At 43.3% G+C, this 14797-nt stretch overlaps 1 protein-coding gene across 1 annotated transcript; it reads right to left on the bottom strand.

Moving 5' to 3' along the window:
• Nucleotides 1–2539: 2539 nt before the first annotated feature.
• LOC117970440 (serine/threonine-protein kinase ULK1-like) lies at nt 2540–14182 on the bottom strand. Its single transcript, XM_059016681.1, has 13 exons — nt 14074–14182; nt 12140–12238; nt 11431–11472; nt 10654–10686; nt 9165–9201; nt 7925–8098; nt 7572–7645; nt 7039–7140; nt 6628–6686; nt 6026–6108; nt 5438–5488; nt 4731–4796; nt 2540–4541 (listed from the first exon to the last, which is right to left on the bottom strand). The coding sequence occupies exons 1-13, from the start codon at nt 14161–14163 to the stop codon at nt 4006–4008; spliced, it is 1446 nt and encodes a 481-aa protein (XP_058872664.1). The 5' UTR covers nt 14164–14182; the 3' UTR covers nt 2540–4005.
• Nucleotides 14183–14797: the final 615 nt, after the last annotated feature.

Here is a 14797-nt window from a genome sequence, read left to right as displayed (position 1 = left end):
GGGAACTGCTGGCCATGAAGAGGAGGGGGAAGGTCAGGAGACCAGCTCCCCCAGCCGCAATTTCGCGGCAGGACAGAGTGTGGAGGGAGCCCCGGAAGAGGGAGCTGTCGGCCACGAAGAATTGGGGGGTGCTGGAGATTCCACCATGGCCACCCCCCAGAAGCAACTTGCTTCCCCCTCTCCCAGGACATTGAGACTGAGGGGGGAGGTGGCCGTTGGGGCCATGTGTGCTTCGCACAAGGAGGGGGATATGTAACAGGGCGAGCAGCCCTGTACATTGTTTTGTGTTATTTTTAGAACGAGGGTTCATCCTCCGCCCCTGTGCAAAGTATTGTTTTTGTTTTATTATGATTTATTGTATTTATGACGGCGAGCGCCGTATGTTTGTTATTGTTTCGTTTATTTTTAAAACGTGTCCTGGCAGAGGCGAGATCGGTGCTCGTCCTCTGCCAGGAGTAATAATTAATAAACTCGTGCAGAAGGTGAACCATCTCCCGAATTAATTACGGGATTAATTTTGTTGCTAATTGGGAGATGGTTCACCTTAATAAAAGCCTGCAGCTCTCCAGTTCAGGGTGGGTGATAGAGACGGAGAGCGAGAGAAGGTTTATTTAAAAACGAAACTAAAGCATAGCCTACAGGAACAGTGACAGCGACTGCCCAGCCTGACCTGTATGGTTTATTTATTTTGGATTTTGTGTTCGAGATTTGTTTTTGTTTACACTTTTATTTTGCTCTGTGAGCAAGTGTTCTTTTGTTTAAATATTTATTTTATTTTTGGATTCATTAAATAAAACGGCGCCCGCGCCACTGCACAATACCTTTTTGTTTTTGTTGTCCCTTCTTCTGCCGTGACGTCAGACCACTCAGCCGTTCCTGCCACAGGGACCCAAGCCACTAGCAGAGGGAAAATGCCTGCTGGTTCCACCTCCACCAGGAGCAGAGGAGCTGGAGCTGCCTCTGCCTCCACCACCGCCAGGAGCAGAGGAGCTGCCTCTGCCTCCACCACCTCCAGGAGCAGAGGAGCAGGAGCTGCCTCTGCCTCCGCCACCACCACCGCAAGGAGCAGAGGAGCAGGAGCTGCCTCTGCCTCCGCCACCACCACCGGAAGGAGCAGAGGAGCAGGAGCTGCCTCTGCCACTTCCAGGAGCAGATGAGCAGGAGCTGCCTCTGCCTCCACCACCGCCAGAAGCAGAACAGCAGGAGCTGTCTCTGCTTCCCGTACTTCCACCACGGGGAGTACGGTGGCCGGAGCCCCAGAAAGGGGAGCTGTCAGCCACGAAGAAGGGGGAGGAGGTCTGGAGACCTGCTCCCACTGCAGCAGTTTCGCTGCCGGAGATCGTGGGGGAGGTCCGGAGACCTGCTCCCACTGCAGCAGTTTCGCTGCCGGAGATCGTGGGGGAGGTCCGGAGACCTGCTCCCACTGCAGCACTTGTGCTGCAGAAGAGACTGTGGCCAGAGCCCCGGAAGAGGGAGCTGCCGGCTACGAAGAAGAGGGGAGGTCAGGAGACCATCCCCCAAGCAGCCTTTCCGCTGCCAGGACTGCCCCTGCTGAAGGAGTCAGTCTGGGAGCTGTCGGCACGTCTGCTGACAGCATGGCCAGTAGCAGCCTGGCTACTGGCAACATTGCCACCTGTGGGCCCCTGGAAGCCTCCCTTCCCAGCCCGAGACTTTGTCCTGGACTGCTGGATTTTTAAGGGGGGAGGTGGCCGTTGAGGCCATGTGTGCTGCGCACAAGGGGGGGTATATGTGGCAATGTGCCCCGTCCCTGTGTGCATTTGTGTATGTTGCGTGTGTTAATGTCGGTGTATAGATTGGTACACGGGATATAAACAGGTCTGTGTTTCACGTGTGTTTAAATTGTAGATTTGTATTTAGGCACGAGGAGAGCACAAATCACTTCACGTGCTGGTTAAATGTAATATGCGAGCATGGGGTTGCACAGAATTAATTCACGTGCTGGGATTCAAGTGAATAATTAATTAGTAATTGAATCCCAGCACAATAGTATATATAGACGCACATTTCGTTCAGTCAGGGTTGGTGTTCGGTGAGTGGAGAACGGGAGAGAGAGGAGAAACTAAAAAGTGAAAGAAAGAAAGAACGTAAATATTGCTTTACTCACCGTGTTTGTTCGTCCCTGTTTGTTAGTGTGTGTTCGTTTTTGTTTGTCTCTTTATTTTGGCGCAAGTGCCGTGTCCAGTGTTTTTTGTCGTTTCAAACCTTTTATTTTCTGTTCCGTTATTAAATGCTGAGCGCAATCACGCGCTCAGCTTTACCAAAACCCCATCTCTCTGTTTATTTATTTCCTGCATCTGGTCTGACGCCACCCACTCCGGCCGTCTTTGTGACAGGGGTGTATTAAGAACTGCTGGGATCAGACTGATCATACAGGTGTCTACAGGTGCCCCCAGTGCAGAGAGACCTTTACCCCAAGGCCTGTTCTGTGAAGAAACACCATGCTGGCTGAAATTGCTGGAGAATTCAAGAAGAGAAGGCTCAATCCTCCTCCTGCTCAAAGTTATGCTGGACATGGAGATGTGCCGTGTGATTTCTGCACTGGGAGAAAGTTCAAAGCTGTGAAATCCTGTTTGACGTGCCTGGCCTCTTACTGTGAAACACACGTCAAGCCACACAGTGAGGTTACAAGCTGATCAATGCAATTGGAAATCTGGAGCAGAAGCTTTGTGCTGAACACCAAAAGGTTTTGGAGGGGTTCTGCAGAACTGATCAGACGTGTATTTGCTGGCTCTGTACAGAAAAGGAACACAAGAGCCATGATATAGTCTCAGTTGAGACAGAAAGGACTGGGAAGCAGGTAAGGGTTTGAACCATTTCTTTGTAGCTACCCTAGACGATAAGGATTCACCAGGATATTCAATGTGTCTATTTAAAATATTAGATCGTTTCACATTAGATCCATTAGTGTATTGATTTTTATATTCTATTGAGACATATTTTACTTTCTCAGCCCAAACTATTATGGATTAGGGTTATACTTATTTGTAGTTTGTGTTTTATTTTGATTTTATTTCATTTTGACTATTTTGATATGATGATATTACTATTTATTTTGTAACTGTAAATACAATGATAATACGAGATCAACATATTAGCACCACATTGATATTGGTATTAAATCAGCCTGCAAATGTATTTGTATGCCAGTGTAATAGCAATAATAATATATTCCTACTTACATTTAAAATAAAATATCATTACAATATAAACATATTGATATCTCAATATTATCAACCAGCAGCCACAGAGGGTCCCTCACACACACACACACACACACACACACACACAGAGGGCAATTTAGAGTGACCAATCAATCTGAACAGCATGTCTTTGGACTGTGGGAGGAAACTGGAGTACCTGGAGAAAACCCACAATGTGAACACATTGGGAGAACATGCAAACTCCACACAGACAGATCCCTAGGCAAGAATCGAACCTAGGACCCTGGCACTGTGAGGCAGCAGCGCTAACCACCACGCCACCCGTTTTAAAAAAACAGAAAGAGAAAAATGAAAGTTTCTTCAATGTAGTGGATTTCTTCTCCGCTACTCAAAGAGACTCAGGACCCCAGGCAGGTTACCAACTACAAAGTACTTTATTCAATGCACCAGGGAAGAACAGTGTACAAACTGTCTTAAAGCTGACTACAAATACAAGCACATATAAACATGTTAGTGGTGATACTAAGCAAAGAATAGGTGTGTACTAAAAGCACATCACAGGTTTGAACAGAAAGTTCTGCAAGACAAAGAGTGTTGTGACTTCAAAACTTCTTCCTCAAGATAAGTTACAAACTAGCTGACACCAGTCCTTGTGATAAGAAGATGCTGTGGAAGTGAGTACACATTCTTATTGTGGGAGACAGTTTTACTAAGCTTGAGAGTCCAGCAACCTTCCACTGAAAGCCATTGCTATGCAGAAAAAAGAAAGTCAACAGAAATTCACTCAGAAATGAACCTCTTCATTCAAACACTAAACAGATGGCTACTTCAGCTTGCAGACTCTTACACTGGAATCAGAATAAATATAAAACCCAGGATAGAGTTTCTCAGTAAATGTGGTTTGGAATCTGTGCAGGGGGGTCATTTTGTCTCCAGAGACTCCATAAAATGATAGCGTGCCAGCAGTAAAGTCCAGATACACCCCTATTCTGGGGGAGCAGAATAATTTTACTTCAGATGCATTGTTATTCTGCCAGGCAGAGTACCTGGAATCACAGCAGAACAATTTCCAGGACTTGTTATTGTGTCCAAGCTGAAAGGAAATGTCCTCTCCTTTCGGGTCGATTCCTTTATATGCGACTCCTATATCTACCCCCTCCCTGCCACTCCACTCAATCTCCCAGTAGCAGGGAGACCCAGACAAACCCTCTTTGCAAAGCACTTGGTACAATATGTCAAATCTATCTGGGTGATCAGGATATGGCTGGACCTCTCTCCGTCGTGTTACCTTTCTGTTCCCTTCAGACAGACAGAGCTCTCTATGTGCTGTGTTGGGGTCCAGTGTGAGCTGACAGTAATCTGATTGAAGAGAAGAGGAGGGTTAAAGGACAGAGATGCTTAGAAAAATCAAATCACTGAAAAACAATCTGCACTGGGTTGGAAATTGCTGTCCTCAAGCTCCACTCCTCCCTGTTCTGGAGTGTCAGCTATTCTCAAAATGGAGGGACGCATCTTTCAATCAAATGTTAGTGAAAACAGAATTCTTACATTTTAAAAAGTCAGCTCTGGTCTTTGGCTCTGGAGCCTGTCGACTTTGAATGGCAGCTTCTTTTGCTGGAGAGAAAAGAGAGAGAAATGGAATTGAAACTTCTGAATAAATTGAGAACTCCGTGTGAGTTAAAACAGATATCCCCCCCCCAAAAAAAAAAAAAGTTTGTGTAACTGAAGGAGAAGGTGGCTGGAAAGTTAAGTTTGTAATTATGCAATACATGTCTGTGATTCTCTAGCAACACAACTAATTCATTCCTCCTCCCCTCTCCCCTCTCCTCCAGTCCTCCTGTCCTTCCCCCTCTCCTCTGCTCCCCTTCCCCCTCTCCTCTGCTCTCCTCCCCCTCCTCTCCTCCCCCTCCTCTCCTCCCCCATCCTCTCCTCCCTCATCCTCTCCTCCCTCATCCCCTCCCCACTCTTCTCCACTCCTCTCATCCCCACTCTACTCCCCTCCTCCTCTCCCTCCTCTCCCTCTCTTCCCCTCTCCTCTCCTCTGTGGTCATTGACAGTGTATAACGTTCCCTTGACAACAGTAGAGAGACTGGAAGCTTTTACCAGTCCACAGTAAATGATTGGGAGTTCCACGCTGTCTCGGCTGAGTGGGACTTCATGGGAAAGAAATTCTGCTCCTAACAGCCTCTACTCTAACCAAGGAGTATAACAATTGTACCGTTATAATAATATATGGGTTCAGTAATTTCACTTACAATTTTTCTTGGGTGAGCTCACTCCGAGGAATGGGTGTCTGAAAAATGTATCTGTAAGAACGCAAGAGATTTATAAGCCTCTAGTGCAAGCAGACCGTCACAAAAAGCAGAAATGATTTTACTTGGAATCAATTTTATGAATGCAAACAATAATGATAATTGGTGGTCAATGACTAGAGATAACTGTGGTGCAGGCAATATGATGCAATATGATGGCAAATGAAAGTAAAGCTATGCAGTAATAGCACAGACTTTCACAAATTTCCCTGTCATTGTTCTCCACCTCTGGAAATTTTCTGTCGAATGCAGTTTAAATTACAAAGACAGTTTATATTAAGGTTGATTTCGGTATTAAAGGGCTAGTGTGTATGTAAAACTAGGGAGATCCATAAATCCATCCATCATCATTAACCGCTTAATCCTTTACAGGGTCTCGGTGAGCCAGAGCCTAACCCAGCATACACAGAGCGCAAGGCAAGACTACACCCTGGATGGGACGCCAGTACATCGCAGAATTAGTGAGATATATTATGTAAATTCAATGATACAACATATTGAAGAAAACTTGACAAAATAAAATTTACCCACCAAATTCAATGCGATCTTTAGGATTGCACTGCAACAGCCCGCACAGTAGGTGGCGCAAGTGAGTGGAGATCCCCTGTGGGATGCTGGCATAAAGAAAGAGGCACGTAGTTATTTAACATTTTAAATTCATTCAAAAACGGCCAACGGTACTGTTAAAAGTTTAAATAGTGAATAGGTAACTGGTAACAAATCAGTGTTTCTTTAAAACAACAAGAATACATTTGATATTTAGGATTAGTAACATATGACAGCAGTGTAGAGTAGTGGTTAGGACTGTGGACTCTTGACCGGAGGGTCTTGTGTGGGTTCAATCCCAGGTGGGGGACACACTGCTGCTATACCCTTGAGCAACTTTACCTAGATTACTCCAGTAAAAACCCAACTGTATAAATGAGTAATTGTATGTACAAAATGGGTGGCACGGTGGCGTGGTGGTTAGCGCTGCTGCCTCACAGCGCCAGGGTCCTAGGTACACAGGTAGAAGTATCGCAGTGGATGAAAATCTGATTACTAAAACATGGCAGAAAAATTGAAAAAGCATGGGTAAAAATCTAAGAGGAGTTGAGGAAAGATGTTAGGGGGTGTGAAGCAAATATACATACTTGGGAGTCAAGTTCTTGTGTTTCTCAAAGAGGCGACAGAGCTCTTGAGGGTTGCTAGCCTGAAAATTATCAACCCAAAAGTATTTAAGATGGGTGTGAAACACAAAATATCTTTAGACACATTAAAAGAAAAAAAACATTACCAGTGACTACGTTTACATGCAGGCAATACCAGAGTATTTCGAATAGCAGTATAACAACAGCCCAATAACAGCTTATGTCACTCACTTGATAAAAATACTGAATAGCACAGAGGACATTGGAAACCTAGCAGTGAACTGTTCAGGGTTCACACCGGATTGACAATGTGATGCTAGAAACTGTCCTCAGCACAATACTAATCAGCATGATTCATCTGGTATACCGGTCATAGGCAATAAGTGAACATGTCACAACAGCATGTGGACTCACCTGAAATGGGATCTGGCCAGTCAGACATTGGTACACTATGATTCCTATACTCCATAGATCAACTTTTGCATCATAGGTCTTGGCCATTATAACTTCAGGAGCCTGGAAAAAAACACAGAAAGCACAGTGAAAGAACAGTAATGCACAGAACTGCAACAGAACAGCAAAATATCCATCCATCCATTGTCATTAACCACTTAATCCTTTACAGGGTCGCGGTGAGCCAGAGCCTAACCCGGCATACACAGGGCAATGCAAGGCGAGACTACACCCTGGACGGGACGCCAGTCCATCGCAGGGCACCACACACACACTCATACAGAGGGCAATTTAGAGTGACCAATCAACCTGAACAGCATGTCTTTGGACTGTGGAAGGAAACCAAAGTACCCGGAGAAATCCCACAATGTGAAAACACATTGGGGAGAACATGCAAACTCAGCTTAAAATATTACCATCAATAATACTATGCATCTAATGCCTATGCAAATCCTAGCAATAGTAACAGCCATACAAAGTGCTAAAGCACTCACCATGTACAGAGGAGTACCACACATTGTAAGTGCCATCATATTGGTTGGCTGGAATCTGGCTAACCCAAAGTCGGCTGTAGGGTAAAAGAAAGGAAGTGAGGCAGGAATAGCAATTTGGTGTTAGTCTTTATGGGGCTCAATTTCTTGGTCCTCTAATAGTTAGACCATGTCACTAGTGATGGAGTGGGAGTGGGAGGGAAGAGAAGGAGGGGTGAGGAGGAGAGAAGAGGAGGGGGGAGGATCAAAGATGAGGAGGTGGAGGAACAGAGGAGAGGAGGAGGAGGTGGGGAGAAGGAGGAGGAAGGGGGGAGGAGGAGCAGAGGAGAGGAGGAGGGGGAGGAGCAGTAGCTCACCAATCTTCAAGCGAATGTTTCTGGGGTTGGATTTGTCCCCTCCTGTAAGGGCCAGCAGGATGTTCTGTGGTTTGAGGTCTCGGTGGATGACTCCCTTGCTCTGCAGCACTTTCATGGCAGATGTGATCTGCAGCAGGAACAGACGGATTGTGTCCTCATTTAGGGGCCCTTTGGCTATGAAAAAAAGTGAACGAAACCTCAAATAAAGAAAACCATCGCCAGGAGTTGAATCAACATGATCTTTTATTTTAGTTTTTCATCCATCCATCCATCCATTATCATTAACCGCTTAATCCTTTACAGCCGGAGCCTAACCCGGCATACACAGGGCAATGCAAGGCAGGACTACACCCTGGACGGGACGCCAGTCCATCACAGGGCACCACACACACACACACACACACCACACTCACACAGAGGGCAATTTAGAGTGACCGGTGCTGAGATCATGGAGCTAATCCACTCTCTTCTACCTCACATTAAACACTTTGATATATTAAGTCCAGTTTACTTGAATTAAGAAAATATGTAATTTCATAGGCAGGGAGTACTTCAGTGGTGTTTAAGAGACGCATGTAATATCCTTTCCTATTACTAAGTGATTTATTTACTTTGATGTCGCACTGCACCTCCGCTCGAAAATTGCTCAAAATCAGTTGATCGTTCGTTTCTGTTCACAATTGCTGTGTTGTCAGGGTACTGAGTTTCTATTTGCAAAAATACCAACGTTTTTCCACAAGTTTGGCATGTTTTGCCAGAGGGGAAATAACAGAGTGCAATATCCTGTACAATTAACCCTTTAATAAGCTATATGTTCTACATTTAACTTTAAAGACATGTAGCCTCGCATGGGTTTTCTCCAGGTATTCCGGTTTCCTCCCACAGTCCAAAGACATGCTGTTCAGGTTGATTGGTCACTCTAAATTGCCCTCTGTATGAGTGTGAGTGTGGTGCCCTGCGATGGACTGGCGTCCCGTCCAGGGTGTAGTCTCGTCTTGCATTGCCCTGTGTATGCTGGGTTAGGCTCTGCTCACCGCGACCCTGTAAAGGATTGAGCGGTTAATGATAATGGATGGATGGACATGTAGCCTGGCTTTCAGCACCTATTACAAAAATAAAAAGCAATCATATCACCTCTCAAAGGACATTTAGTTGTATTTGACACAAAAACTTAAAACTAGGAGTTTAAAAAGAGATACACAAACTAAACCAGGTATCAAAGTTTTCAAATGTAACTTACATTTCAGGTAGTCTGCCAGATCCCCTCCATTGCAGTACTAGCAAGAAAAAAACAAATCAAAACAGGATCACATCAGATAACTACCACACAGGAGCTTAAAGGGGAGCTCAAGCTGTTTACTTAATGTTGCTACAACTATTTAAGTAAGATGTGTATATTGTTTTTTATTAATATATTTTGATATCCTGATATCCACTTTGTTTACACTATTAAACTGCAGTCTACAGTGCTCGGTTTTCAAGATGGCTTTCCGAATGTATCCTTTAAAAGAACTTTTCAGAACTACATTTCCCATCATCTTCCTACTCATGTATCTATAATGGGAGTGATAGGAAGTGTAGTTCTGAAGTTCTTCATCTGAAGGGTATGTTTAGAAAGCCATCTTGGAAACTGAGTGCTGCAGAAGACTGCAATTTAATAATAGTGTAAAAAAAATGGTCAGGATGTCAAAAATACATAAATAAACACACCTTACTTAAACAGTTGTAGTGACATATGGGAACATGTAACACACAAAAGTGATGAGTGGGGAACTTTAATAATTCATCAAATAAAGTACAAAGTCAAAAATTCACAGAAAACATTGCATAGAAATAAAAGACCATTAAACAGCTTATTTTATGCTCGTTCTGAGTGTACAAACAGTATGTTTCATAAAAGAAAGATTCAAAACACACAGTGCATGTCAAAAGAAATAACCAGAAATTATCAGTATAACTGGATTATAAATGAAAGTAGGATCATGTTCTTTTTTTATAAGAAAAATCACAATCAAACTGTTGATTTTAGGCTATAACTATAAGTGATTCACACACTTTAATGCATCAAAGCTATGACTAAAGATTATGCACTATTCATTTTACAATGTACACAAAAAAGTCTGTGAATAAAGGACCATCATCCATCCATCCATTATCATAACCGCTTATTCCTTTAGAGGAGTCAATACAGGGAAATACATACATACACACATATAGACTCTATATAGAGAGACAAGGAGTCAATACATCCATCCATTATCATAACCGCTTAATCCTTTAGAGGAGTCAATACAGGGAAATACATACATACACACATATAGACTCTATATAGAGAGACAAGGAGTCAATATATCCATCCATTATCATAACCGCTTAATCCTTTAGAGGAGTCAATACAGTGAGCCGGAGCCTAACCCGGCAGACACAGGGCACAAGGCAGGACTACACCCTGGACGGGACGCCAGTCCATCGCAGAGAACCACACTCACACACACTCACTCAGAGGGCAATTTAGATTGACCAATCAACCTGAACAGCAGTCTTAGTACCTGGAGAAAACCCACAATGTGAACACATTGGGAGAACATGCAAACTCCACATAGACAGATCCCCTAAGCTGGAATCGAACCTAGGACCCTGGAGCTGTGAGGCAGCAGCGCTAACCACCATGTCAATATATTAATGAGCAAAAGCATACTAATCACACACAGATGGGAAAGGTGACTTACCTCCATCACCAGATAGACACAACTAGATGTTTTCTAAAAAAGAAAAGCAGGTAAAGATGAGTGTGAATGCCAAGCACTGTTAAAGGGAACGGCAGAATTAAGACTTAATCAATTTCAACAAAAATGATGCATGTGATAATAGTTTGCATTTGTTTTTTTGCATATGTATTACGTAAGAAATAACCCATGACAGGTTGTGTGGTAAGACCATTATTACCACATGTATATGTATATATCTACACAGAGGCTGGCATTCGTTTATTTGTCTAGACCAGGGGGTTCTAATATTTTTGGGTGTGCAGACCATTATTCAACCAAAGGTTTTGCAGAGTGACATGTAGTTATATGCCATATATGGAAAACTCCATTCATTATCATTAACTACTTATTCTTTTACAGGGTTGCGGTGAGCCGGAGCCTAACCTGGCAGACACAGGGCAATGCAAGGCGAGACTACACCCTGGACAGGACGCCAGTCCATCGCAGGACACCACACACTCACACACTCACACCACACTCACACACACACACACACACGGCAATTTAGAGTGACCAATCAATCTGAACAGCATGTCTTTGGACTGTGGGAGGAAACTGGAGTACCCAGAGAAAACACACAATGCGGAAACACATTGGGGAGAACATGCAAACTCCACACAGACAGACCTCCAAGGCCAGATTTGAAATCAGGACCCTGGCACTGTGAGGCAGCAGCACTAACCACCACGCCACCGTGCCGCCCCTATAAAATGATCAGATAAATGAAATTAATATTACCTGGAAATCATACAATCTCACAAAATTGTCATGTTTCAGCCCCTAAGGAAAAAAAATAATAATAATTGTATTGATATGTGACAGGGTGGCTGGGCGGTGTGACATCAGGACAGAAACAGGAATAGAAACTGACACCAGGTATTGCAGTTTAAAAGGCTTGCGCCCTTTTAATTAAATAATAAAAAAATAAATAAAAGGTTTGAACAAAAAGAAACTTGCTCACAGAGCAAAATAAATATTGAAACAAAACAAGTCACAAACCCAAAAATAATACGATCCCAGGTCAGGCTGGGCAGTTGCTGTCACTGTTCCAGGAATCGTTTTAAATAAAGTTTTGTTTTGTTTTGTTTTGTTTTTCTCTCACTCCTCTCGCTCACTCTCTCCTGCTAACACCCACCCCGAGTGCAGCGAGCTGCAGGCTTTTATAGTGTGGCCGAGGGGTTTAACTGGCTGGTAATTAATCCATTACCCCCCGGCCACAATCTGCACAAGCTTTTAAATTACCGTGGATGGGGCTAGCCATCCACGCTACTAAACAATACAAACAAAATCGGCTACGCCGTCATCTATAAATACAGTAATAACCCTGTTCTAAAAATAAATAAATCCGTATAGGGCTGCTCGCCCTGTTACATGATATAACATTAATTGTGAAGGAATCTATTACCATGGGCAAATACAGTGAAAACAAAATTGCCAATGTTCTTACCTTTAAAATCTGTATCTCCCTGTCTAACTGTGTCCAGTAAGTTTGATCAAAAGAGAGGTTTTTCGTGTGTATACATTTGATGGCAACTTCACCGTTTTTCTTGTAAAAAAAGAAAAATGAAAGATGTACCTCATTTACATTCATTTCATCCATGTGCACTTTTGTATATATCATCAGGTGCATTCATGTAACACTTTTTTCCATCAATCTATCCATTATCATAACCGTTTATTCCTTTAGAGGGTCACTGCAGTGAGCCGGAGCCTAACCCGGCAGACACAGGGCAATGCAAGGCAGGACTACACCCTGGTCGGGACACTGCCAGTCCATCGCAGTGTTTCACACTTTTTAATAAAGAATATTCCACTTCAATTAAAATACATTTATTTAAACTCCAAAAACTGTAAACTTTTTAAAAATGTACAGCTTTTTTTTGTTGTTGTTGTATATTTTGGACCAAATTGAATTCTCTATTCATGTTGTACCACTGCTAACAGATGTTAGACAGCACGTGTCTTTGAAACTTGTCTGTACTTGGTGACAATACTTTAAATATATATTTTTACTAAGCTTTGTATCTTCTGTGGGTTTGACAATCAAAAGTCACAGTACATATAGCCATGACGTAACAACAGACAACTGCAGAACAGGCAGAATACATGCTGCGTTCAGTGTGAATGGCCCTTTAGGCTATTGGCTCATATTTGAGTCTCAATTTGCATATTCCCAAGCAGACCACGTGACTCGCAAGCAATGCAAAGTGACTGATACATCAGCAGAGAGAGAAAGAGACCTGACAGCTGAAGTCGCCACACACTTCAGAGAGAGAGAGCAACAATGCAAGCAGTTCCTAATTAATTATCAGTTTGCAATGATATTCCAACAGCTTTAAACACTTACAAATGGTAAGAAATGTTCATATGGAGAATATGTTTTGGGGACCCATTGTCATGGGGGTGAATTGTCGACCAATTATCAGGGGGGACCTATTATCACAGGGAAGAATTTTCGCCAGGACCAATTATCAGGGGGAACCTATTATCACAGGGAAGAATTGTCGCCAGGACCAATTATCAGGGGGAACCTATTATCACAGGGAAGAATTGTCACCAGGACCAATTATCAGGGGGAACCTATTATCACAGGGAAGAATTTTCGCCAGGACCAATTATCAGGGGGAACCTATTATCACAGGGAAGAATTGTCGCCAGGACCAATTATCAGGGGGAACCTATTATCACAGGGAAGAATTGTCGCCAGGACCAATTATCAGGGGGAACCTATTATCACAGGGAAGAACTGTCGCCAGGACCAATTATCAGGGGGAACCTATTATCACAGGGAAGAATTGTTTCTGGGACTAATTATCGGCAGGACCAATTGTAGGCAACAATTTATCATTGACCCAAAAATGTCAGCACTCTTTAGTGAATAAGCTTGCATATTAAGTGACTTTCTTCGCTGTATTTTTGATGTAGGTGTATACATTTCCACTATTAACATAATTCATTAAATCCCCAGTACTCGGTACTTTTCCTGTGCATTGTTTACCTCACGTTTACTGCTTAGTCAAGGTGCGCACAGTACGAGGTAAGTGGCTTACTGCATGGCAAACTGGTTACCGCTGTTTAGTGCATGTCCCAAAATGTTCAAACTCCTTCTTAGAAATTCTGTATAGCCATAGAAATGTAGCTATACATTAAAGTAACACATCTGCATATTCTTTATGATTATCATAGATTTTTATTCTTTCCAAAAGGTACATCGATCTTTGACAGCAAACCCTATATAGTAGGCCCAGAAGATTTAGTGTACTGAATTTTAGTAATTCGGTATTGAATTGCAGTTTTAAATGACATTACATGAAATGAAAACAATCTAAAAAAAGACAATAATAAACAAATGTTTAGAAATATAAACAGTAGGCTACTTACCTCTTTGTGCCTTCCCTTAAATACCATACCAAATGCACCTTGTCCTAGGACATCTTTCATGCTGTACTCAAATTTCCCCACTGTCTCCATTTCCCTCTACTTGTGGATGCTGCAATTTGAAGGGAAAATATAAATGAGGCTCTAGGGATGTCTTCTAAGTAACCCCGGGTTGTTCCATTGTCAAACCCTCGACAGCTAGAAAGTTACCCCTTTTCCTCCCAATTCCGTGGGCTACCTTCGCGAAAAAGAAAAGTTGGTACCATCATGTGTGTCAGAGCTGTATCTCTGTCATTGTTTAAATGCTTGTGTTTTAGTTCCTGTGTGTGGGTGTCTGTGTGTGTCAACTGAGCGTATCAATCATCCATCCCATCCATTATCATTACCCGCTCAATCCTTTACAGGGTCGCAGTGAGCCGGAGCCTAACCCGGCAGACACAGGGCGCAAGGCGAGACTAGACCCTGGACGGGACGCCAGTCCATCGCAGGGCACCACACTCACACACACTCACACACTGAGGGCAATTTAGAGTGACCAATCAACCTGAACAGCATGTCTTCAGACTGTGGGAGGAAACCGGAGTACCCAGAGAAAACCCACAATGCAAACACATTGGGGAGAACATGCAAACTCCACACAGACAGATCCCTAGGCCAGAATCGAACCCAGGACCCTAGCACTGTAAGGCAGCAGCGCTAACCACCACACCACCGTGACACCCACTAA

The sequence above is a fragment of the Acipenser ruthenus genome, chromosome 53 (genome assembly GCF_902713425.1).
Source record: "Acipenser ruthenus chromosome 53, fAciRut3.2 maternal haplotype, whole genome shotgun sequence".
Classification (NCBI taxonomy): domain Eukaryota; kingdom Metazoa; phylum Chordata; class Actinopteri; order Acipenseriformes; family Acipenseridae; genus Acipenser; species Acipenser ruthenus.
Note: the sequence above shows the minus strand (reverse complement) of the source record. Positions and strands in the feature narration are given on the sequence as shown.

Coding starts and splice junctions, on each gene's coding strand:
- LOC117970440 (XM_059016681.1), bottom strand. CDS start 14,163: ATGGAGACAGTGGGGAAATTTGAGTACAGCATGAAAGATGTCCTAGGA. Junction 5,489..6,025: donor TAAAGATCGCATTGAATTTG/GTGGGTAAATTT, acceptor GCGTTCTTACAG/ATACATTTTTCAGACACCCA. Junction 4,797..5,437: donor GAGCTCACCCAAGAAAAATT/GTAAGTGAAATT, acceptor TTTTCTCTCCAG/CAAAAGAAGCTGCCATTCAA.